Raw genomic sequence first — 26,810 nt, forward strand, 5'->3', positions numbered from 1 at the left:
ATGTAGGAAGTACGGTCATTAAACTTTAATTTGAATACTGGAAAGTTTATTCGTTTGTCAGTATATTCTGTTACTTTGGTGAATAATCTTGTGTATTCTGTTTATAGCTTTGAAGTGAAACACCAATATTCTTTCCAGAAAAAATGTTGAAAATTTTTGTATGCAGTGTGTGTTGTTATAGAAATTTTATATTACATCATTAGTTTGCAACTGATATTTTCTAAAATGAATTCATTTATTTTTTCTTTTCACAAATGATTTTTGGGACACATAAACAAAGAAATCTATGAAAACAGATAATTTAGTAATTATCAAACTATTTACAAACGTTTTGTATTTAGTGATTTACAGTATTTTAACAGAGAAAAGGTTACAGAAAGTTGTGCACCAAGTGGATTCCAAAAATTTTGATGAATGGGCCAAGGAAGCTGTTTTTGAACTGTAGGATGCATCTTCCTATAATTTAAATATTTTTTGGAAAAACAGAAAATGTTTTTGAAGGCATAATAATACAGCTAAAAATGATATGAAAAGAGTGGCAATGAATGGTAACAGTGTAGAAAAATTATACATGAAAAATTATTTAACGTAATAAATTTTTTTCTTTATCACTCACTTTTGTTATTAAATCAAAATGGGACAAAAAAAACATAACTTTTATTCAATTTCAGTACTGATGCATTTCTACCTGTAAGGTTCATCAGTAAGAGAGTAAAATTTAAAAATCTTAAAACATTACACAACACTAACTGAATGAATGCTATTGCAATTACATATGTTTTATAATAAAAACTTTGATTAATTGTGGATAGCAGTAGATCTCCAAAACTATCCTCTAAAAATGCAATATGCTCTTTTAATATTTTATTATTTTTTTTAGAAAAATAGAGTTTCTCTATTGCCACTATGTAATTTTTTACTTTACTACTTATTACTTTTATAAGAACTTTTTTCTTTTTACGATTTAAAATTTGTGCATGCTTATTTTTACATTGTCTAAACAATTTGAGGGTACATTTCAATTACAAAGCATTTTCAAGTCCTTGAAAATGCTTTTTAGAATTATAAAAACTTTTGTTTGAAAAGCTTTAGAATCAAACAGTAAAAATATCAATGGTTTATTAATTAACGATAACCCAAATAATCCTGTTTAGTGGTATGACTATAAATTATAAACTCATGTACATATAAGGAATAAAAACCCTATATAATATATCTATTAAATTAAAAAAACAAATTTCATGTTAAAAAAAGTAGTACGGAAATAATTAATAACATCAAAAAATGAAATTAAGCATAACATTATAATGCTTTTTAAATATAAGATATAAAAGACGTGTATAACATACTGAGAGCAAATAAAATCTCAAAAAAAAACCATCAAAACTGTTAGAATTATTTATAAATTAAAAAAAAAAAAATTATTTTTATAATAATAAACTATTTCTCTTCTAAATAAATTCTTATACAGTGTAGACATGGTAATTTCTGAGTAGATGAAGTCTTCATTGAAGTGAAATGAGGAATTTGATATCACTAACAGGAAAACAAGAAGGATTGGGATGACAGACTGTGATTTAGGGAATGAATTAAAAGATAAAAAAATAAAAGAAAAGACTGTGAAAAGTAGGTTAAGATGGTTTTGGACATGCGAGGAGGATGAAAGATATGAGACTAAGGAAATAGAAAAAAAGGTTAAGGGGGTCTAAAACGTGAATCAAATATCAACGGTGACTGATTAAAAAGAATGTGGAGGAAAGAGGTTTTTCATGGGAGATGGTGATTGACTAGGAGCATTAAGATAAATATCATGATTTAAACATAAATTTCATTATGTTTACGTAAATGTTATCATTATCATTGATAAATATCGTTAAGATTAAAATCATGTTTTATGAATACCCAGATCCATTACACGGAGCAGTTCCTGACCCACATAATGTAAGATGGCAGGAACTGCTGCAGTTCTACATCTTTCTAAAGTTGAAAATTTCATCACTAGGTATAACAAACTTACAGTATTCTAAGGCAGTCTACCAACTAGCCATTACTCTGTACTGTTTACAATGCTTTCCATGTCAGTTTTTCTTGGTGCTTGTTAAATGCATTCTATAGTCTTTATTATGGTTTATCAAAGAGCGATCTCTGTTATATTTTATAACAGAAAACGGCTGTTGAAATGTAGCGATGATTCAAAATGCGTTTAAAGAAAAAGCTTTAAATAAAATGCAGATATATATAAGTGGTTTTCATGTTTCAAATGAAACATAACTATGAATGTTGAAAACCTTGAAAAAATTCACAATGGAATTTATGAAGATCGTCATCAGACTATTAAACAAATTTTTTAATTGACTTGTGCGTCTTGGAGTTATTGCTGATGAATTTTAACAGATATGAACATGATTTGTCATTTTTTGTCAGTAACAAAATTTATAGAGTTTGTTCCTCCTGGACAGATGGTTCAACCTGGAAAACTTGAGATTACATGAGTAAAAGATGAAAATGCACGCTGTTGTAGGATTGGTTCCTGCAACATGAGCCTCTGTCTACTCTGCCATCCATGTCATATCACTTAATCCTGCTCCTTGTGACTTTCTGACTATATAAAAATATAGCTCAAGAGAAAGCATTTTGTGATCAAGTGTTTTTCTGTTTCAAATATTGAGAAAGTCATTGGGATAAGTGCATTGTCGTGTGCCCCACCCGGTTTTTTTTAAGTAGTTTTGGTATTAATATAGAGTAATGTAATTAAAATGTTAGAAGTTCCCTTAGAATTTTTCTTCTCATATAAATAGCAGATGACAACATCAGTGAATAGTGTTATGAGGTAGGGTACCACATTCTCCACTACATGAAAGCTAAAAATGAAAATTTGAGAATGCTCTCTATATTATCATATTTTAAGTCAAATTTTCAATATACAATAAAAACTCTATAAAGGAAAAGAATAAAAAATAACAAATATTAAGAAAAAAAAGAAAAACATTTAATTACTATGAAAGTTTCTGATATCCCACACCAACACAAGTAAGTAATACTTTAGCAACACCTAGTTGTAATTCATTATCATCAACATCAACATTTTCCTCATTTTTGAATGGTTCAAGTTTAAATATCAATCCAAAAAATTTTCTTAAATGTCGAAGGAATTCAATCCTGTAAAAAAAATTCTCATATGATTAAATATGAAAAAATACATATTTAAATGCAAGTATTAATTTATAAAGCAAAATTTTAATTTATACTCTTAGTGAACAGCAATAATTTTTATCTTCGACATATTTGTAATGTTGGACCAGCAGTTTTGTGATTCCCTACTTTTTTGTAATGGAAACCATTCTATTCACAACAGAACTTTGCAATTTTATCTTAAAATACCTGGCAGTATTCTTTCATTTGATTTTAGAATTGATCTCTGATTCAGAACACACAGCCTCCAAGAACATAAATGTATAGTAACTATTGAAAAATAAAAAGCCGCTACTATGCAGAATAATGCTCAAGAGCAGAATATTTAGAGCTGATGTGGTCAGTGTCTATGGATATATTAAAAAAACTCATGTTTTATATCACTTAATTTTGAATTAAAGTAATTTAGAAAGTGTAATAACATTTTTAATAATATCAATGTGACGAATAGCTGTCGCATATAAGCTGAGACACAGGTCTCACTTCTACACTTAAAAAAATGCATGGTGTAACCTACTACACAAGAAGCACAAATACAAGATAAAAGTCAAGCTGACAGTGATAGTAGATGCAAGGATTAAATGATATGATTCAATTATATAATTTCATTTCTAATGCTGACAATAATGAGAAAAATATTCCCATGTTTAGGAAAAAACTTTACATCTGATCAACAAAAGTTAAAAAAAAAATATTGAATTAATAATAAGTGTCAGTTATAATAAACACTGACGATTATTAAGTATTGATATGATAATTATCAAACAACATCCTGACCCCTAAGGGGAACACACTCACCTTTGACAATTCTGGTTGCCACACCACCCCCTCTGCTCTTAGCCCTGATGGGTTTTACTGGAGGTTATCATATTGACCTCAGACACAGATTAGATATCACAGTCATCAGCTAGGCTTCCATCAGGATGGCACCGACGCAATTGTTTTGGTAGACATTTCCATCAGCGATTTTAGCTCAGCTTTTGCCTTCACTGTAGGCTTCTGTGGACATCTTTGCTCTTCTGTCCTACTTTATAACCCTCACAACTATTTGACAAGATCAGGGAAGTGCGGTCGCTGCACCTCAATCTAACACCAAAGAAGACTAATCACAATTAAAAAAAACGTTAACAGTGTAGATTGTGATAATCAACTCATAATTAATTTGTATATAATGTCAAAGGACTTTTTCTCATACAACAGAAAACTGATGATCGCAGCCACCAAAACTGTTGATAATTTTGATCTGCAATCACCCCAATTGTTAAATTTGTTAAGTAAATTGTTAAATAAATACAGAACTAAACAAACTGGGAATTCCTTTCCACAATTCTGAGGAGATTCCACACACTTTAACTAAAACCTCTGATCTAGTCTGTAATTGGAAGTGAGGTTACTTCCTAACACGAGGAGTCCTTCAGTTACTTCCTAACACGAGGAGTCCTTCACCCTTCCACGTCACAGCTCTATCAAGAGTACCTTAACCATCTAACCTCTGGGTCTGATCTGATCTTGGAAGCGAGATCAGTGCATCCACCCTTCCACGCACAGCTCCAACATGGAGAAAACAACAGCAAATACTGTAATTAAATTGCTGCAATAATTTTATTATTAAGATCAGCAAAAATTGCCCTTCATCAACAGCTTGTCAAGATCTGGATCAAAGAAGAACTATAAGAACATTGGATTATAGCCCTCATCCATTCACTACTCAAAAAGGGGGCACAACAGACCCTAACAATTACAGGGGAATCTCACTCCTAGACACAACATACAAAATTCTTTAAAGAATCATCCTCAACAGGATCAGTTCACAACTAGAGAAAAAACTAGGAGAATACCAGGGAGGTTTCAGACCCTGGAGGAGCTGTCTAGACAAGATAATGAATCTCAAGCTAATAATGGATTACAACAGGAAAAGAAACAGACAAGGTGATAAAATTTGTAGATTTCAAGAAAGCCAACACAATTAAAAGAAGTAAACATAAATGGTAACAGAATTAAAACAGTAACCCAATTTAAATATGTTGCAGTGATAACAACAACCTAAATGAAAAAACCTTGATCCAAATAAGAAAAAACAAACTAGCTAAAGCTCAAAAATTAATGTGGTATACTTACAAAAAAAAGAAAAAAAGGGTATCAATAAACACAAAAATAAGACAATGCAACAAAGTTGTGTAGAAAGAGTTAGAATCCATCACCGACACCATGTCTAAGAGGAGACTAGGATTCTTTGGACAATTCACGAGGATACAAGATTCAATATTTCTGAAACAGCTAGTACAGTACAATCTCGACTCGAAAAACACCAAGATAGGATGCAGATGGATCAGAGAAATAAGAGACGATCTGAAGGAAATTGGCCTTACACCATTGGACAACACAGATAACATAAAATTAAACAAGAAAATCAAGAACAAAAACAGTCGCTTTACACTCACATGAAAAAACTCACAACCCGAACATTTTCAACACTAGAAAGAGCACAAAGATTGAAATGTATGAAAAAGTACCGGGAAGACCACAAGGCCCAAACAGTCCCATCGAAGAGACTTAGATACTGGACTGACTACAGTGATCCTATTCATTAATAAAAGATAATAATAATAATAATAACAGAAACTATAAAGATTACTAATCAAGATGATCTATTAAAATATAAGTGACAAGTGTTTATCCAAAGTACAGTAAATTTATTTATTTAACGTATGGCACCAAAACACAACACCAATTACAATCAAAAATTACAAACAAACATCTAACAAATTAATATGAGCTACTGATTCTGGAGTCGCCATCAGGAAATCCTCAAGAGTCCCTTCATAAGCTGTCCTAGGGCAAACTTCTGCGATGTGTTTAACAGTTTGATTTTTATCACACCTGCAAAGGGGCATCGGTGTTTTACCCCATTTATACAGGAAATAGGCGCACCTACCATGCTGAGTTTGTATTCTGTTTAGCATTGAGCATGTCTTACATGGCAAGTCAAAACTCGGTGGCTTTTGAGTAATACATGGGATTTGGTTATTTTGCTTTGTGGTCCATTCTTGACGCCAGGCTTAGTTAAATCCTTCCTCTGTGGCAGCAATTGCTGTTTTGACAGGTGGCTTTCTAGATAGAAGGTGACCACGATTGGCTTCCTCAATATCCCCATGTATTGGTAGGTTTTGATTGTCCATAATCTTCTTGTACTCTCTTATAAGAGCGTTCATATGGCGCAGGTTTGGGGGTGGTATGTGGCTCAATACTGGGATCCATTCCACAGGAGTAGACCTGATAACCCCGGCAGCAATCATTCTCATAGTGTTATTAAGTTGAGCATCAATTCTATGAACACAAGGGCTGTTAAGCCATACTGGCACACAATGTTCTGCAGCCGAATGATGTGCCCAAAGTGGAAGCCGATGCTCCCCTCGTTGTTCCACAGAGCTTATGTATAATGTTGTTTCTCGGCTTCAATTTCTCTGTAGTTTTCATTAGGTGCTCCTTAAATGAAAGCATTCTATCAAGTGGCACGCCTAGGTATTTTGTTAAATAATTAGCGATGAAAATAATTACAAAAAATTATTTATTTATTCTTTAAGCAACAACAGCCTTATTCCCAATTACAGTTATTCTATGATAGACAAATTTTGTTACATAAAAATTGCCAAGCCTGACCACAATTTGAACTAAGAATTTTCCGGATAAAAGGTAGATGCAATCTTGGGAGGTCGGCAATCACAGTATACAATATTATTTTACAGATCTTTAACTAAATGCTTAATAGTGGTACTTAATTAAAATCTCTTTATAAAATTCTATGTATTTTATAACGCATTTGTGGATAATTGACTTTTCAGTTACTGTCAGATAGTCTAGACCTGGCTGGGCCAATGTCCACTGTACTACCCGTAGTCTTTTAAATAGTCTTAAAATTGAATTAATACTAACAGATAATAATGAGTAAGTACATGTGAATTCATGTACCTTTAACTGATAATTCTATTTAATCTGTTTAATTACTGCTGTTTGTTTGTGACCTAACAAGAAATATTTTTCTTACCTGCATTAAAAACTTACCTGAAATTTGATTTAAAAAGTACATAAAATAATACTCATCAATTATAGAGTAAAATTGTTTTCAAGGAATTAATCAGTGCATCTCAAAATTCATTAACTGATGTGCACAAATAATTTTCTAAACATCCCATTTTTAAAACATTTGCAATATTTTAAAGCTTGACCAAAATGGAATGAAATTTATTTAGTGTAATAATTATTATTTTAGATTAATTCTGCCAACTTACTTAATTCAACAATAATTTCCAGCTGTTTAAAGAATCAAAATTCAGTTTGTTTTCTTATCAATTTATAATTTTTTTAGTTTTAGATATAAATACTTTTCTAATCTACAAAATATAAATAAATTTATTTTGTTTTATATTTTAATCTACACATGTAATATGACAGTAATAATATTTGCTATGAATAGTCATTTGCCATATATAAGTGACACTAGCGCAATACTATTTCAAAATCACAATCTGATGTAAAAATAAGTAGCAATAAAATATTACTTCAATATCTGATCATACATTAACAGTTGTTAAATGTTATGTTATCTCAGAAATCATAATGCAGAATAAACAGTCAAAACATGAGTTAAAAATTTAAATTTTCAATGTAATATTCAATTTTTCTTAATCTTAAATTTCATTAATTATTTTCTAAATATCTGTAATTTGTGCTAGTTATAAATCAGATTTTCTATCAGCTTTGATAATTTTGAATTTCTATTTTAATAGGTACCAAATGTTTCTCGGTAAACATATACTACAAGAATCAAAATTCATTTTATAAGTAATATTATTATGAATTAAATTCTACTTATTCTTATGCTATTTTTTATTCCTCCTTATTAAATATATATTAATAAAATTAATTCATAATTAAAATAAATAATATGTGTTTTCTATATTTTTCATTACTATTTTGAGTTATAGTAATTATAAAGAAATACTAACGTGTATGGTGATAAGGGTCCTATAACACACTGAGAAACATCCTTTGTTGTAAGAGCCATATAGAGGCAACATAGAGACTGAAATGCTGAATCAATACAACCACCACCAGATATTTCATCCAGTAAAGCCCAAGCTGCTTCTTTTCCGACATCTTCAGGAACGGAATGTTTTTCTGTTGGGGGATTTGAAACTTTATCACTTGTATAAAATACATCTGTTGTAGTCTCAGCGTATATACTGGCACCAAATCCTAGAAGAGATAAAATACATACAATTACTGGCAAAGCAATATAAAAAAGTGATAAAAACAACTAAACATTTTTAATACAGCTAATCAAATAATTGAAACAAATAAAATGTCAAAAAAAAAAATTAATATAATTTTTTTTATTACATGTAGTTTTGTTAAGATTTTATTTTTCTACGAAGCTAAATAGTTTTATAGATTTAAGACAGAACTTTAACACTTATTCAGTCATTAAGAATATGATTTATTTTTTTAATAAAGAAATATTACTCAGCTGTAAATTTTCCACTAATATTCAATTTTTCTCTAAAAAAAAAGGATTAACAATAATTGCTTGTAAATATCATTGAGAAAAAGATCACGTAAGGAAATTCCTATACAGAAAAATGCAAAATGTAATAAATTTTCTCAAATTCCTTTTATTACATTATTTAGGGGTTACGGTAATCCAATAAAGTTTACGCAAGGTAATAGGAGTAGTTCAAAGTGAGTTTGTTCCAAACAATAAAGGTTTGGCATATTAGTTGATGTGTCAAACTAGTGTCCACAAGGAAGACGATTCAATCAAGTCAGAATCTGATATTTTCAACTCCTGTTAGGAAGATAGAGTGAAATATAAGATACAGGAATAACTGGCAATTCATTAAAAGTTTATATGTTTAAAACTGGGTATGTTATCATAAGAGGGAAATCATACGGGTAAGGTTAACATGAAATTTATAGATATACTAATTTATATACTACTGTAAATTATAGTACAATCCTCAACCCTGTTAATCTTGTCTACATGATACTCAGGACATGGTCCAGGTAAATAAATGTCTGGATAGTCTAATGAGATCACATTCTGAACTGTAAAATGCAGAAATTTATTTGAAATCATTTTTTAAGGTATTTAAAAAATATACTTAGGAAATATGAAAAATCCAAATTTTCTGATTTTTAAAAATTATTTAATTTTATTTAAATATGAGGGTCATTCAAATTAAGAAGCAAATAGCTGTGGAAGAAAAAGAACTGGTAAGAGGGTTATGATACTTTCAGAACATTAAGTTGGAAATCCTGTGATGACTTTTGAAAAAATTGTTTTGTTTATAACCTAAAAATCTCATTTTATGATGGTGAGTCTTCTTGAAGTTTACAAATTAGTTGAACAGCGCAAAGTGATCAGTTTTTTGCTTTCTGAAGATGAAAAACTGGTTAACATTTACTCTCGCGTGGACAAAATTGTAAGACTACAGAAATTTTTAAAGCGGGTAGAAAAATTTAAAGAAAGCTGAACTTCAGTGATTCACTACATTCAGGAAGTCCAATTGAAGTTTCAATTTCAATGCTTTAAACTCCACATAGTCTCTCATCCAAGAAGATTGACAGATTACAGTTAAGATTATAATTGAAAAATTACAAGTAAGTGTCAGTACAGTTCATAACGCACTATCACAATCAAGCTCAAGTACTGTAAAACACGTGCAAGATGAGTTTCAGAAGAGTTGATAGATTTCTTCCATAAGAAGAAACAAGACTTTGCAAGTGCACAGAGCTGAAACAACAGTATCAGCAGGAAGGTGATGCTTTTTTGCAGATTTTTCTAACCTGTGATTAGACATGGAATCACCATTATGAACCAAGATCAAAAAACAGAGCATGGAGTGGAAACACATGAGTTCACCTGTCAAGAAAAAATTCTGAACTTAACCATCAGCAGGAAAAATCATGATGGCAATCTTTTAGGATGCAAAAGGCCTAGTTTTTGTTTATTTTCTAGATCAGTGAACAATAAACAGTATACATACTACTGTGATGTGCTTATCAACAAAGTGAAGCCAGCAGAGTGTTGAAAAAACACACTGGATCTCAGTGCAAAAGGCATCATTCTGCTTCCTGATACAGCCCGGCTTCAAACAGTAACCAACAGTTACCAGAGCCTGGTAACTCGAGAAACCATCAACAAATTGAATTGGGAAGTACTACCTCATCCACACACAGTTTTGACTCAGCCTTCACATACTTCCACTTGTTTTATCCACTCAAGGAAGCACTACATAGTAAGAAGTTTAATAACAATGAGGATGTAAAAAAAAAATGTAATAAATTGATTGCCAATATCAGGATAGGATTTCTTTACAGCAGACATAAATAAGCTGATTCAGAAGAGGGACAAATGCATTAATATTGCTGAGATTTTTTTTAAAAGTGAAAGAATTGTCACATTGATTAAATAAACCATTTTACCTTCACAGAAACTTGTGTCTTTGGTTATTGAATGACCCTTGTATTTCATAATATTATACCATTTTGAATTAAGAATCTGATAAAAATTATGAAAGAACAAAAGAAAGAGCTGTAAAATATTTTATAAGCTAACACTAATTTTTAAACTTTCAGCTAATGTTTCCAAGTTGAAACTAAATACCAAAACTCACTATTCACTATGACAAGTCTATTATTTTACTACAATTATTATCTCAATTTTTATTTTTAATTTTACTAAACAAACATAGGGAGAAATATTCTTTTTGTAAGAAGTGTTTCTTTATATACTCGTACTAAATGTTAATACGAGGATCAATCCAGAAGGTTCCCAAAGAGCTCTAGCCGCACCGGAAGGTGCGAGGCAAAATCTGGCAACACTGCTGTGCGCGGCTATTCCTCCACTCTCGAATCCGCCCGGCCGTGCTTTGCTGTGCTGCTCAGTCTTAGCTCAGCAGCCGTCCGAGATGGAGGTTCCACTTGTTGATCCTGCCAAGTGCGAGATTCATTCTGTAATTCGCTTTTTGCATGCCAAAGGGACTCCACTCGTGGATATTCATCGTCAGTTGACAGAGGTGTATAGTGACAAGTGTATGTCTGTTCATCCAAGCAGTGGCGTCACTCAGGGTCACCAGTTGCAAACAAGTTCAAACAAACTCCTTCTCCTGGCAAAGTCATGGCCAGTGTTTTTTGGGCTCTTAAGGGTATACTGCTGATCGATTTCATGGAACCTGGGACAACAATCAACTCAGTTATTGTGGAACACTAGGAAAACTCAGGCAAGCTATCCAGAACCACCGGCGAGGATGACTGACAGCTGGTGTAACACTACTTCACGACAACATCCGACCTCACATCTCCCGTTAAACCCAGGAACTTTTAACATACTTTGGGTGGACTGACATGCCCCACCCACATTACAGTCCGGACCTTGTGCCTAGTGATTATCACTTGTTCTCAAAGTTAAAGGAACACTTGAGTGGCCAATGCTTCCGGAGTGACGATGAAGTCAAAGAAGAGGTGAAACGCTTCCTCAATGGGTTGGTGGTGGAGTTCTATAACATTGGAATACAGAAATTGGAGCATCAACTACAAAAATGCGTAGAAAAAGATGGCGATTATGTAGAAAAATAGAGCAAAGTTTCTTCTTTCCAATGATGTAAATTTCTATTAGAATAAACAATGTTGTCTATTTGTAACATTGATGGGAACCTTATTTCTGGATCTACCCTCATATTTTTAACGACAACATTTCTATTTCTGTAATTCTATCATTTCCCATTTCTGACTGCTTCTTTGAAGTTCTGTAATACTTTAATTCCCAAGTATCTACTGATGATAACTGTTTGGCAATGAAAATGAACATCCAATTTTACATTTTATTGTTTTGTTAATAGTTTTTGAGTTTTCTATTTATGAATTTAATATACCTATATTAAGTAACTCTCATAAATATGAGATAATTAAATTTACCTGGAGATTTTCCAGCACACTGGCCCTTAAGATGGTCAACCGTAAAGAAAACATCTGGTATAAACTGCAAGAAAACTCCTTTTGCTGCTTCAACCATACGATTAGAAAGTGCTGGTGAAACTCGTAATGCAAACATTGTTCCTCGCACACGTTTTATTTTCCCCCAATCCTTTAACTAAAATATTAAATAAAAAATAATTAATAAACATTATAATATAAATATAATTTGGCTGTGATATTACAAATTCTTTCCCTGCATAGATTAAATGAATAAAACATCTTACATTGGTAATTAAATTATTATGAAAAATTATAGGAAGTAAAAATTAACAATTCAATTATCGTTAAGTTGAAATGAAAATAATCTTTTAACATAAAGAATATGAACATACTTATCTAAGAGTTAAATATATTTTTTTGTATTTTCAATTAATGTAAACTATACTACAGCAATTCAAACATTTTGAATATAAGAAAGAAAATTTAGAGTTAAAATCTTTCAATTGTCACAATTTAATTATGTACTTAAATCAATAAACTTAAGAAATGAAGACGACTACTTTTTGATATACAACTACAAAACATTTTGAAGTTGACAAAAAATTTATATTTAACTTCAATTATAAATCTGTTTGAAAGGCTGCAATTTTTTGTTATAATTCTTATTCAACTGATACAAATTTAAAACTATTTAACTATTTAAAAAAAATTATAAAATGCGGTTGAAAAACTAATAACCAACAATTACACCACATATATTTTTTATTTTACACAACAATTAACTAAAACCAAAAGCAGATTTACAAAGAAAGATCAGAATTCATTTCATATTTCATGAAAATCATTTAACAAGTAATAAAGAAACAGCTGTAGAGAGACTAACATGGTTTATTTCTGTTATTTTATGATCTTGAGAATCTAAAGGAGAATTTGTGATTGATTGTTTGTTTGTTGCAAAGTCAAAAAAATTACAGAAAACTTTGAAAGTAGTGCATAAGAAAACTCAAAAAATACTCACAGATCACATAAAAGTAATTTATAAAGTAATTCTATAATGAAGATTTACAACTATTTTATCTTTAAAATATTACAATGTTATTGTATTATAAAATAAAAAACTATATGTATATAATTGCTACATAATATCGAATTAGCCATTAAAAATATCACTTTCTTGATTATGGAACGCAAGAATGGCAGGAGTTTAATTATTTCTCCCTACAGATTACAGAGACTGGACTATGTCCCTAGCTGCTGTTATCTTTCTACTATTAGGGGGGTTATTGGGTGTTATTTAGAGGCGGTTGTAAATTTTAAGTTTTATTTACGGACCAGCATGAAAATAATTTAGTGGGTCTAACTGTGGGAGACTGGCTTTTGAGCCTCGTACTCCCCTTCAAGGCATGACTGAAAGCGTGATTCCCCTTCAGTACGTCCGCTGAAGTCCTTTTGATGCTAAAGCTTTCAGGCTAGCAGGAATACACCTACCGGGACCCTAGTTATTTTGGAGGAGGCAATGCGCTCCCTTCTCTGGAGGGAGTCACATGGCTGACTGATTTTGTAATTAACAGATAGTTTTGTATTTTAATTTGAACTACAGAAGAATATTAAAATACATTTCATAAAAAAACCGCACTAAGAAAAACCTATTGTAACAGCTGATTAACCAAAGTATTAATGGCAAAGTAACGATCTACTGTAACAACATACCAAACGACGATTTATTAGTAAAAATAAATTAATATTTGTTGACCAAAATCCACATTTTAAGTAAATGAAAAACAATTATTAAAAGATCAACAGTTTCAGGTGGTGGTCAGAATTCTATTATCAAAATAAGAAAATTTTATTCATTTATAAATAAAGATTAAAAATTACTACACTAACACTGATTCTTGTCATACACATGGAAATTAACAGTCCAAACATATGCAAATTTATAATATAAGCATACAAAATAAACAAAAAGTAAGAGCTATGCTAAACAGTTATTAGAATAAATAAAATGCTCAAAAACAGGTTATAAAAAAAAAATCAGAATCTAAAATTTTCATTTTAGAATAAAAGTTAGAAATATTTCTAGATTTTTATTAGTTCTTTATAAAAATGTATTCTGGATATCTTCAATTCATAAATTTATAGAAAATATACCTTTCACATAAAACAGAAATGGATGAAAGAAAATCAACAATGTTATATAATAAATTAAGCACATACCTGATTACAACAAACCTTAAAGGGTTCATGATGACTTCTGTCTGTTTAAATCTTCTATCTGTATCTGTCTCCTTTTCAATCTCCCACTGATCACAGTCACTGTATTTCGAGTATTCTCTCACTTCTTACTTTTATCAAATTGCATACCCATCTCATTTTTTTATCCTTAAAATATAAATCTAATCATACCTTTGTAATATAGAATGCAATGTAACTGTAGAGCTTATATTTCCTGTTCTTTTTTATTTTCTGTAAAATGGAAATATCATCCCTCCCAGTTTCATATTTGTTTCACAGAATTTATTAATTTTCTCTCATTCCCTTTTATTAGTACTCATCAAGAAATTATCATTGGATATTTTTTCCACTTTACTACATTTTATTACATTTGCTTTACACATTCTTCCACTTCAGTAAGTAACTAAGATTATTACATAGCAAAACCCTTTTCATTTGTGCATTCATTTTCATATGTTCCTCAAAAATAATTTCCCTAAATAATCAATATCCTTAACTTTCCTATTAACTTTTCCTCAGTGATACAGAGTAGCTGGACCAAAGGTGCAACCATATCGGAGCGGTATCTGTTGAGAGCCAGACTAAGGAATGATTCCTGAAAGAGGGCAGCAGCTCTTACAGTAGTTGTTACGGGCGTAGGTCAGGATGACTTAAACGGCCATATCAACATCACTCAGTCCTCTGAGTACTGTGCAGCTGAAAGCAATGGAAAACTACAGCAGCTTTTTTTCCAAGAAAATGTAGCTCTGGACAGGCAGGAGTCGGTTTCATAATGAACAAGAAGATAGGGAAGAGAGTAGAGTATTTGAAATTGCATAACGATAGAATCATTGTAATAAGGATAAAATTGAAACCTAAACCGACAACGATTGTTAACATCTATATGCCTACAAGTGCCCATGATGATTATGAGATTGACCGTGTATACAAAGAAATTGACGAAGCAATTAAACGCATAAAAGGCGATGAAAATTGAATAATAGTTGGAGACTGGAATGCAAGCATTGGAAAAGACAAAGAAGGAAATATAGTGGGTGAATACGGGCTGGGCAAAAGGAATGAAAGAGGGGACCGACTTACAGAGTTTTGCATGAAATATAATTTAGTAATTGCCAACACCCAGTTTAAAAATCATAATAGAAGAATATACACATGGAAAAAGCCAGGTGATACTGCAAAGTATCAGATAGACTATATCATGGTTAAGCAAAGATTTAGAAATCAACGCGTCGACTGCAAAACTTACCTTGGAGCATATATTATAGCGATCATAATCTAGTGATAATGAAATGTAGATTGGGGTTTAAAAACCTGAAGAAAAGGTGTCAGATGAATCGGTGGAATTTAGAGATGCTTGATGAAGAGGAGGTAAGAAGATTTTTGAGGAGGATAGCAAGAGGTCTGAGTAAAAAAGATAAAGTAGAAAATGTAGAATGGGAGAATGTTAAAAAGAAAATTCTTAAATCAGCAGAAGCAAACTTATGCGAAACAAAGAGAACTGGTAGAAAACCTTGGATTTCAAACGATATATTGCAGCTGATGAATGAACGTAGGAAATATAAGAATGCTAGTGATGAAGAAAGTAAAAGGAACTATAGACAATTAAGAAATATTATAAACAGGAAGTACAGACTAGTGAAAGAAGAGCGGATTAAAGAAAAGTGTTCAGAAGTGGAAAGAGAAATGAACATTGGTAAAATAGACGGAGCATACAGGAAAGTTAAGGAAACTTTTGGGGTACATAAATTAAAATCCAATAATGTGTAAAACAAAGATGGTACACCGATTTATAATACGAAAGGTAAAGTCGATAGGTGGGTAGAATATATTGAAGAGTTGTACGGAGGAAATGAATTAGAAAATGGTGTTACAGAGGAAGAAGAGTGTCGAAGAGGATGAAAGGGGGAGATACAATACTAGATCTGAATTTAAGAGAGCATTAAAAGATTTGAATGGCAGAAAGGCTTCTGGAATAGACGGAATACCTGTAGAATTACTGCGCAGTGCAGGTGAGGAAGCGATTGATAGATTATATAAACTGGTGTGTAATATTTATGAAAAAGGGGAAGTTCCGTCAGACTTCAGAAAGAGTGTTATAGTCACGATACCAAAGAAAGCAGGAGCAGATAAATGTAAAGAATACAGAACAATTAGCGTAACTAGCCATGCATAAAAAATATACATGCGACATACAATGCCGAAAAGTACAGGAGAAACAAGCTTTCAGTCAGAAATATAATTTGTTTACATCAAAAATTAATTTAAATGCCAGGAAAAGATTTTTGAAAGTATATGTTTGGAGCATGAAGTTTCACTTCATATGGAAGTGAAACTTGGATGAACGGAGTACCTGAGAAGAAAAAAAGCTTTTGAAATGGGGTGCTATAGGAGAACTTTAAAAAATCAGATGGGTGGATAAAGTGACAAATGAAGAGGTGTTGCGGCAAATCGATGACGAAAGAAGCAATTGGAAAAATATAGTTAAAAGAATACAGATTTTTTAGGCCACATATTGAGGCATCCTGGAATAGTCACTTTAATATTAGAGAGTCAGGTAGAAGGAATAAATTGTGCAGGAAGGCAACGATTGGAATATGTAAAATAAATTGTTAGGGATGTAGGATGTAGGGGATATACGGAAATGTAACGACTAGCACTAGATAGGGAATCTTGAGAGCTGCATCAAACCAGTCAAATGACTGAGGCAAAAAAAATTTCCTATACCCTCTCTCTTTCCCTGTTAGAATATTGTTTCCATTTTTACTTCCAACTGTATATGCAGTTTTGTTTATATTTATTCCCAACCACTTTTCAGTTACTGGATTTCTCTTATGAAGATCGATCACTTTATCTTGTTAATCTTTAACTACATATATCATAAGAGAAATATATAGTCTTATTTTCTTATATCTGAGTCTTCCTTACTCCCTCTATTACGATTCTCTTTATGTTAGCCTCCGGAACCATTATAAGGTATTACTTCAGAAGATGAATGAGAATGATATATATGACTGTAAATGAAGTGCAATCTTGTAAGTCTCAGGTTGATCATTCCTGAGATGTGTGGTTAACTGAAACCCAACCACCAAAGAACACCAATATCCACGATCTAGTACTCAAATCTGTATAAAAGTAACTTCTTTTACTAGAATTTGAACCTTAGAACTCTCGACTTCGAAAGCTGATTTACAATGAAGAATTTACCACTAGACCAAGCTGGAGTTGATCTACATTAGGGCTAGTGTTGTATATCAGGATATACAAAGGATTAACACTTGACTTTCTAAATAGAAGGTTATGTTGAGATCAAGCTAAAGCACTTGTGTTTTAAATTTTAATTCTATTAGCACCTTGATGCTGTCTCTTAGCCTTCACTCTATTGACAAATTTGTTTATGTGATTGTAATAATATACTAGTAACATAAAATCTGATACTTTATTTACAAGCTAGGTGTTGTATAAGCAGAACACTAAAACATAATCATACGCTAAGATCTTTTTGTCAAATTTATTTTGAGATAAATTTTTAAAATATTATATGAATATTATGGGTTTTGATTTTCTTATTTTCATTATTATTTCTCTTGTTGAAATGCAATATATAACTTGTCAACTACAAAAAGCTGGATTCAAACACATGTCTTGTTTGAATCAATAATATTGCTAGATGACAACATGTTGTGTCATGTCAAGAGAATAATAATGAAAATTATAAAAAACATCAGCCTGATAAATAATGTTAGTCAAACTAAAAATTTTAAATAGCTATAAATCAGAATGGCTAAATGTAAGAGATTTATAAAATAACTATGTTTTTTCTTTATGATATTGAAGTAAAAACGTACAATTAAGTAAACATAAACTGATTATGATTATGAAACCCATACCATAATTGGTTTCAACTGTTTGATGTTAGGACAATTTAAGGTGACTTCTCCACCACCCTGAGGTTCCATTCCTCTCTTTTTGATAATCAATTCAAGACCTGGATCAACAACCATAAACCTTCGTAAAACTGCTAAAGCTCCATTTTTAAATGCATCTACTGAAGGGTCTTTCTATATAAAACAGAAACATTATCAATTATGTGTGTATGTGTGTGTATGTATATATATATATATATATATATATATATATATATATATATATATATATATAAATACACACTAGATGAGCAACTTAAAACCACACAAAATTGGTTCAAACTGCAGTAATTTGAGTGTCATCTAAAACGCTGCTAGCGTAGCTGCTATTACTACTGCCACTACTTAAGAATGTTACTTCTCTTGTCTACTATTATCAATTGTTAACTACTCATGCTTCAGTGCAGTGGAGTTTCTTCTGCAGTTGTATTCTTCTAAAAGCTTATTCAATGATTATTATAGTGGAAGCTTATGTACACTCTGGATCTTTTTAAGAAATGTGTCAAATATTCATAAAATAACTTCCAAATGGCAGTATCCCAGCAGAGTAGCATACATAATTTGGTTAACAAATATTACACAATGGGTCGGTTTAGAATGCAAAACAAAATAGGGCAGCTTCCATTAGGGGTCCAGAGGCTATAGCCAATATTCAAAGAGAATTTCTGTTGGTTCAAAAAAAATCTATTATGCAAGTTGTCAAAACAAAGAGATGTAAAATACACATCTTGTCGTAAAATTCAAAAACATTGACAATGAATAGAGATATACCGATACTCTATTTACGCCTGATGAGACATGGTTTCATTTATTTGGGCAAGTAAATTTGCACACCAGTACTGGATGACTGAAAATCCTTACCAGATGTTTGAACCAAAACATCATTAAGTAAAATTTCATTTCAAGATGAGAAAATCTGTGTCTGTTGAAGTGCTGTATCTGGAAATCATATAGTGGGGTGTCAATATTTTTTAACCAGATTGTCATCCCAACCCTATAGGGAGCAAACTGATTACATCACAAAGTCATTGGTCGGAACGCACCAATGTAAATGCATCAGCAGATATTTGCATCAGTAAAATACAAATCGGATTTCCCCTTCACGTAGGCCTCAAACGGACACCTTCACATCCAACCTAACATGATTCCCTCAAACTAAACGACGAAACTGTGGACGCGCAAACCCCTTGCCTAGTCAAAATCTGACAGCACCATTCGTGACTGTGAATGCTTCAGAAAATGAACGAGGAGTTTAAAGTTAAATCAGTGCTACACTCATACCAATCAAAATTATGTCTTACGCAACATAGACATTCAGACCTAAACCCAATTAAGTCGACCAATTTAGGTCACCTAACAAGGGGAATGCAACCCCATTCTGGTCCACGCAGGGGCCAGGGAAAAACCCCGCACCCCCACCCGGTCGCATCATGGTGTCTCGTGTGGCATTACCAAGTGATGATCACAACCGCCATTGGTGGAGGGAAGCCACGCCCCCGGCCATACGGGTTAACATACCCCAGCAGCGCAGTCACCCCCACAAGCGGAAGTCCCAAACCAGACTGTCAATACATAATTGTCCAGTACAATTTTCAAAGAATTCTATGCACAGTTAACAAATCATGAAAAAGAGGCTTCTCCCAGAAGATGGAGCAACATCTCAAATATCAAATGATTCATGTAGCTCTTACAGAAGAACAATCTGTCTGCAGAGAGTGGTAGCCTTCACAATTCCCAGATTCGTCTAGTTATGATTTTTTCTTTCCGGACTGTTTGAAGGATAAAATTTATGAATCAAATCCCCATAATACTGATGAACTCAAGGCAAATTTTCAACAAGAAATCGATGGTACTAACAAAAATGTTTTATATGATCACTAGAGCACAAAAGTGAATTGCTGCTGCACAGGGCTCATTTCGATTATCTTTGGTAAAAATATGGTAAGTATGTAAACTTTTGTAATGCAAATACAAAATTTATGTTGCAACAGTGTTTAACTGTATCGGTTTGGTTTTATGCTGCTCAGCCAACACACACACACACACACACACACACACACACACACACACACACACACACACACACACACACACAGTAATGTGCAGATTAATTCGAACACAAGAAAGTAATTTATTAAAACGTAACTTTATTTTTAAAAAAATATCATACGTGTACAATTTGAGTATCTAGTAATTAAAATGCCCTCCTTTATTCTTCATCACTTCATAAACATATTTTGTCATCTATTTAATACTGTACTACACACTTGTTTGATTTCTTCATCACGAAACCATACTGATAATATTGCTTTAATTAGATCATTTTTGGGGTAAAATTCGTTAGTCATTTTTTAACTATTGCTCAAATATTTTCAACTGGGTTTATGTTATCAGTCCATGGGAGCACTTTAATGTTTCATTCTTCAAAATATTTTTCCACTCTTTCAGCAGTATCGTATGGCACCAGATCTTGTTGGAGCACTTCATTGCCTAGTAGAAATTTGTTTTGAAGTTGTGTTACAACCCACATCTGAGGGTCTTCAGTTGTGAAACAACTCCAAAAAATTTTTTCTGGGGATGTTTAACTGATTGTTGGATATGAGCCAGTATATGTATTTTCATCTGATGCTTTTCTACAATAATGGTATGGAACCCTTTGCCCCTGTAATAAAAATATGACTCATCAGAAAACACAACATCTTTCCAGTCTTCTTTGATTCAGTTAGCATGTGCTTTAGCTCACAAGAGCCTTTATTTGCACTTTGTAGTGTTAAAAGCAATTTTTAGCTGGCTGACAAGCTTTTTGTCCAGCTGCAGAACGTTGGCATCAAGCAGCTGTCACATGTAAATCTGTTTCACTGGCTGCTAGTTCTTGATTTAAGTCCACAGTAGACAATTTTGAATTAAGTTTACTTTTTCTCACTAATAACTTATCCGTCTTGGTGTAGTTTTCCTTTTACAGCCTCATTCGCCTTCCCTTTGAGGTGAAAAGGAACCAGTTTCTTTAAATTATTTAAAAATACCATTCACTGTCCCTAGTCCAAAATCACATTCAGAAGCTATTTGTCATGCCATACTGGTATACGCAGAAAGAGAAACAACTTTTGAATGCTTTCTAGGAGTTATGTCTGTTATTATATATTCAAGATAACAGAACAAAAAATACGATTGTGTAATAAAAAAACTGATGTGGGCACCACATGACTTCCTTGTATGCCTATTAAATTATATATACACATTTTTTGCTGTACTTCATTTAAATTTATTTCATTTGAAAGCGAGATATGATCTTCCAACTCTTTAATAATGTAGACAGTTACACAATTGCATTTTGATGGACATCACACTGCATCACATTTTTTTGTGGTGTCTGTATCAGCATTTTATATTAGTTTATAAATTAATTTTGTTTTACATTGCTCTAGTAGTTATGTGGTGTAAGTGAGAACATGTCAGAACCGTAACCATGCACACATCAGTTCCAATCCGACTTCATATACACATATTATTTTTTAACTTTTTTTTTTAATTTAAATAAATTGATTTATTAATAATTAACCTCTGTAAAAATTTTTGAATTAAAATGAGAAGAACATAAAATTTTATTTTTCTAACTTCTGATTTTTTTCATTTTTTTTTTTTTTATTGTTACTATTGAATTATTATTTATTGCAAAACTTTTTTTACAATCAAAGATCAATAATTATTAATAAATTAATATATTTAAATTTAAAAAAAGGTTAAAAAAGGAGATGAAATTTGATGTGAACCGATGTGCCTTCCCCATGTAAGGTCCAAATATTTCATTAATTAAAATTTTATTTGGCTATAACTCTGGAATCAATGAAAATAAGTACCACTTACATATGATATATTTTTGAAAAGCTTTCAATGATGGCTTATTACTGGTGTTAAAAAAAGTCCAAAATCTAAATTTTTTGGATTTTGGGTTTTTTTAGACACTTTTGTTCCAGTAAACTCAATGAAAGTGGGAGATGCACAACTAGATGTTTCAACCGCAGTCCTAAATCCAAAATTTCAACAACTTATGGCTAATTGATTTTGAGTTATGCGAGATACATAATGTATGTATGTACGTACGACGTCACACCGAAACTAGATATATTCATTGAGATCTGGACACCGAAATTTTTCAAGATCACAATACTTCCTCCTTTACTTCTTAGAAGGAAGTAAAAATGAAATAAACTTCCACAAAAGACTATCTATAAAATGAAAACTGCTAAATAAACAAAGAACAATAATGTCAAATTACACAGACAATTAAAGAATGTGTGTGTGTGTGGTCAAGTAGTGACCACACACACAATTTTTTGATATAAACAAAAAATTCATTGTGTTCAGATTAATTTGTACGCTACTATATATATATATATATATATAAGATAAACAAATATGATATTAATGTAATAATCTACTTTAATGAAAGTTTTATTTATATAATACAGGTTGTAAAAATGAAATATTTTGAATTGTAAATTTGGCAGAATTTTTAGCTGATACTGGCAGCCTTATAATGGTGGCAGTTAGATTTCCTAAATAAGCCATTTAGTACTTACAGAACAGTAGCAGGAGAAACAGATGCCTTTCCTATTAAACAATTTTACAAAAACGGTATGATTTTTATATAAATTAAAACTTATATGATTTGAAGCTTATGAAATGTTATTTCCAGAATTTTTTACTAAATAATTTTGGGGCAAATGCAGGAGTTACAGTATAGGATGTGTAAACAGAGTTAAGAATGCAGGAGTTACAGTATAGGATGTATAGAGTTAAGAATTAAGTTTACATCTGGTTGAAGTTGGACATGCTTAGTTTCCTCAATGAAGTTTTGTGTTTTTCAGTGAAATATAAGTGAATTTTTAAGTTCATTTTGTATTAAAGTATATGCTCATCTGTTTCTTTATCATCCGTGTTTTTGTAAAGCAATTTAAGCCAGTAAGTAGTATTTTATTTAACAAAATGAATATATTTAGGTTAGTTATGAAAAAAAAAATTACATGCTATACATGTCATACACCGGAATAAATTGGCTACAGGCCAGTTGGACTGTATTACCATGACGTACATGAAATAGGGCTGTTTACTGTTATCATTGTTTACTTTCCTATTTTTTTATGATAAACTGCCTAACTATTTGGCATATTTCGCAAGTACCTTTAATCTTATTGAATTTCACTCTTTGTTCATTTAATGTTGAAGAAACATTTTCATCATTAAATTATTTAATTTACTTTAATGCCCAATTACACTATTTTGTTTGATTTGTTGAAAATGTCAGTGAACCTCAACAGTTATCATTATTATTGGAAAAATTAAAAGTGGAAATCAAAACAGAAAACACTACTTTAAGTAATTATTGTCTACTCCAAGAACAAAACAAAAGGCTAGTTGATTTGAACATGGAAAATTAAAAAATTCCAGTTAGAATTATAAAAAAAAAAAATTAAATTCATTCATTAAATTGATTCGATGAAGAGGGAGACAATACAATATTTTACAGAATTGCAAAAATGTGGATAATTGTGAAAAGTAAAAAGGAAAAAAATTAGATTTATGTAATAAGTTTATGATAGTCTGCATAAAAGATCAGAAATTAATTCTGTAATAAGATTAGGTATTGAATCAGGTAAGAGAATCGATTTTTTTCATTGGCTCTTGTAACTATTTAAAAAAAAATTACAGTTCTGCACAACTGTGGAAAGCTTAAGGGTAGTAAAATTTTTATCTCTACATTTTATAACAAATAGTGAATCAATCTAAAAACTTTGTTTGAAAGAGGAAGTATTTACAGAAAGCATACTATACCCTGAATCCCAGAATAAACGAATCTTTATAGATGAAAAATTCTATCATTACAATGAACTCTGCAATGATTTCTTCAATAAAAATGTTATTTAGGAAATTGGAATATGGAAAAAAAATTTAGGAAAAGTAAAAGAATTTCTGTTAAAACAGGTGGTCGGTCATGAAAATTATCAACTTTTTTTCATTCTGAAGTAGATCAGTATCTTCTAGTAAATCAGTCTAGAATTAATGATAAACCTAACACTGAAAGTATCAATGAATAGAAGTACATTTATATTAATTATCTTTTTTAATTTACCCGGGATTTTAGTTAAACTACAGAAATTCTTTTAGTTAACCACAAATCTGTTTATAATTTGAAAATTTTATTTATGACGAAAGACATTTCAAAGTTAAAAAATAAATTTTCAACCTATGAAGTAATTCAGTATTCTGCTGTTAAACTTCTTTATTCAGGCAGGCAAGTGGAGGCACTAATTACAGAATCATAAAAGGAAATAAATATGATAAAGTATTTAGATTTTGCTGATAATTATATCATAGAATTGAATTTGGATTCTCAAGCAATATATTTAATTAAGTGTGAAAAGTAGAATTTCTTGATAATGGGGAATTTTAATAAAAACTCTGTGATACAACACGTTATCCTAGAGAATATTATTTTTAATATTCATCACTTGGAAAGAGTTAATAGAAACTCTTTACAGATAGAGTTAAATAATGAGGAAACTTTGTTGTTCTTTTTTTATGACTTTAATCTAGTTTTATTGAATGGTCAGATAGCAGGTGATGATGAAAATGTGTACAGCTTTATGCAGTAAGTTTTTTGATCCTATTGTAAGAATGACAATGTTTGTACTTTTTGTAACAGTGTATTTGTTTTGGAAAAGGAAATAAAGATTGATTTTAAACCACTGAGAAACAAGAAAGTTGTAAACAACTAGTTGTCATGTTTTCAAAGAAAGACCAAGTAAGAAACAAAATGAAAACTGGTACAGATTTTAAGTCGCCAAAAGAAATTTCTATTGCTCATTGAAAAAAAATTAAGAAAAGAAGTTTAAAAGAGCCATATATTTAATTTTTTGTAATTTGTTCTAATGAAATTCATGATCCTAAATCTAAGCATTCATGAATAAGAGAACCACCAATCAAAGATCCTGGTGTAAAAGAAAATGCTGTACCAGTCTCACTAACTTCTAGCCACGTTCCATTTGACATTTTATCTAAGAGTCGCAGTAAATTTACTTCATATTCTGAAAGAAGATCATTAAAAAAATTCAATAGTATTTACAAAAGATAAAAGTTTAAAGAATTTAAATACAGAAAGCACTGTCCAGTGATAAGATGCACAAACTTCCATCAACACTGATATTATACCAAGTGAACAACTGAAAACTGAACTAAGCCAGCTCAAACTGCAGTTATTTGAGTATCACCTTTAATTCTGCTACTACTATTGGTTGTTTGTTACTACTTTTTTCTAATGTTGTCAGCATAAACTGTTCATGATTAAATATAGTAGTTCTGTTCTTTGCAGTTGTGTATATCTAAAATACCTTATTCAATCAAGGAAACGGTTGTTACAGTGAAAGCTTACAGCAGAATATGGTTAAAAATGGTGTACGGCCATAGCCAATATTCAAAGAAAAATTTCTACCAATCTGAAAAAACCTATACATAAGTTATTACAGCAAAGTGATGTAAATATAGTTCTTGCCTTAAGATTCTTCATGATTTTGAAACCATATCGTATAACAACTTCAACTGTGTGACAAGACTTAAGAGACACAGACAGAACAAATGTTTTTTCATTTTCTTATCAATTTTCTAATAAATCTTTGTATATTTTTTTAAAAATCCTGTATATTTGACATATAAGCTTCAATAAATTATAATTTAAGTAATAGCATATAATAAATAAGTCATTTAATAAATACAACCCCCATCTGTGCGGTAGAAAGACTAACTTCATCTGGGCTTGAATATATATACATACATGCCAGACTTAGTATTATACACAAGGGTAGATTTTTACACTCTATTCTTACCTCACAAGTTTTGACCTTACGAAGTAAATTAAATCAGTTGACAAAAAAGGTAATTAAAGCTCGACTTTCTTGACGAAAGTTAAGCATTTTTAGTCTTAGAAAATACCTTTAGAAAATATTCGAATTTTATACTTAAAAGCTACTCAAATCTTACCTTTTAAACCAGGTTCATCATCCCGAGTTCTTATATCGGTAATTCTGATAGCTTTACCACTGACAACCGATAATAAGAGTCGCTGTCGCATGTAATTGCTGCCCTTAAAGCACAGAACATTTGAATTATCCGCTGCCATAGTTAAATAATCAGTTCTGTAAAAACAGCAAAAATCTGGAAAGATCCACAGAATTATGTACTAATTAAACAGTAATCAAAATACAGAACTGCAAGTTAATCCATCTCAATAAATGTCATAACTTGATAAAATATACACATTGAATTCACGTGTAATGGTACACATAACCTTTATTTGATAATTCGTACACGAATGAACGGTATAAAGGTGGCAATCTTAGTGAATGGTAACAATTTGTTGGTTCGTTCACTCACTCTACTCAATCTATATTTTTCTTGGCACTTATTTCTACTTAAATTATTTGTATCTCA

The 26,810-nt window shown here is 31.2% G+C and overlaps 1 protein-coding gene across 1 annotated transcript; it reads right to left on the reverse strand.

Moving 5' to 3' along the window:
• Positions 1 to 2,965: 2,965 nt before the first annotated feature.
• Positions 2,966 to 26,677, reverse strand: LOC142325768 (putative RNA 3'-terminal phosphate cyclase-like protein). Its single transcript, XM_075367800.1, has 6 exons — positions 26,361 to 26,677; positions 25,283 to 25,411; positions 18,291 to 18,457; positions 12,169 to 12,343; positions 8,199 to 8,448; positions 2,966 to 3,159 (listed from the first exon to the last, which is right to left on the reverse strand). The coding sequence occupies exons 1-6, from the start codon at positions 26,497 to 26,499 to the stop codon at positions 2,997 to 2,999; spliced, it is 1,023 nt and encodes a 340-aa protein (XP_075223915.1). The 5' UTR covers positions 26,500 to 26,677; the 3' UTR covers positions 2,966 to 2,996.
• Between the last annotated feature and the right edge of the window lie 133 nt (positions 26,678 to 26,810).

Source organism: Lycorma delicatula, chromosome 5, assembly GCF_047948215.1.
Source record: "Lycorma delicatula isolate Av1 chromosome 5, ASM4794821v1, whole genome shotgun sequence".
Taxonomy (NCBI): Eukaryota; Metazoa; Arthropoda; class Insecta; order Hemiptera; family Fulgoridae; genus Lycorma; species Lycorma delicatula.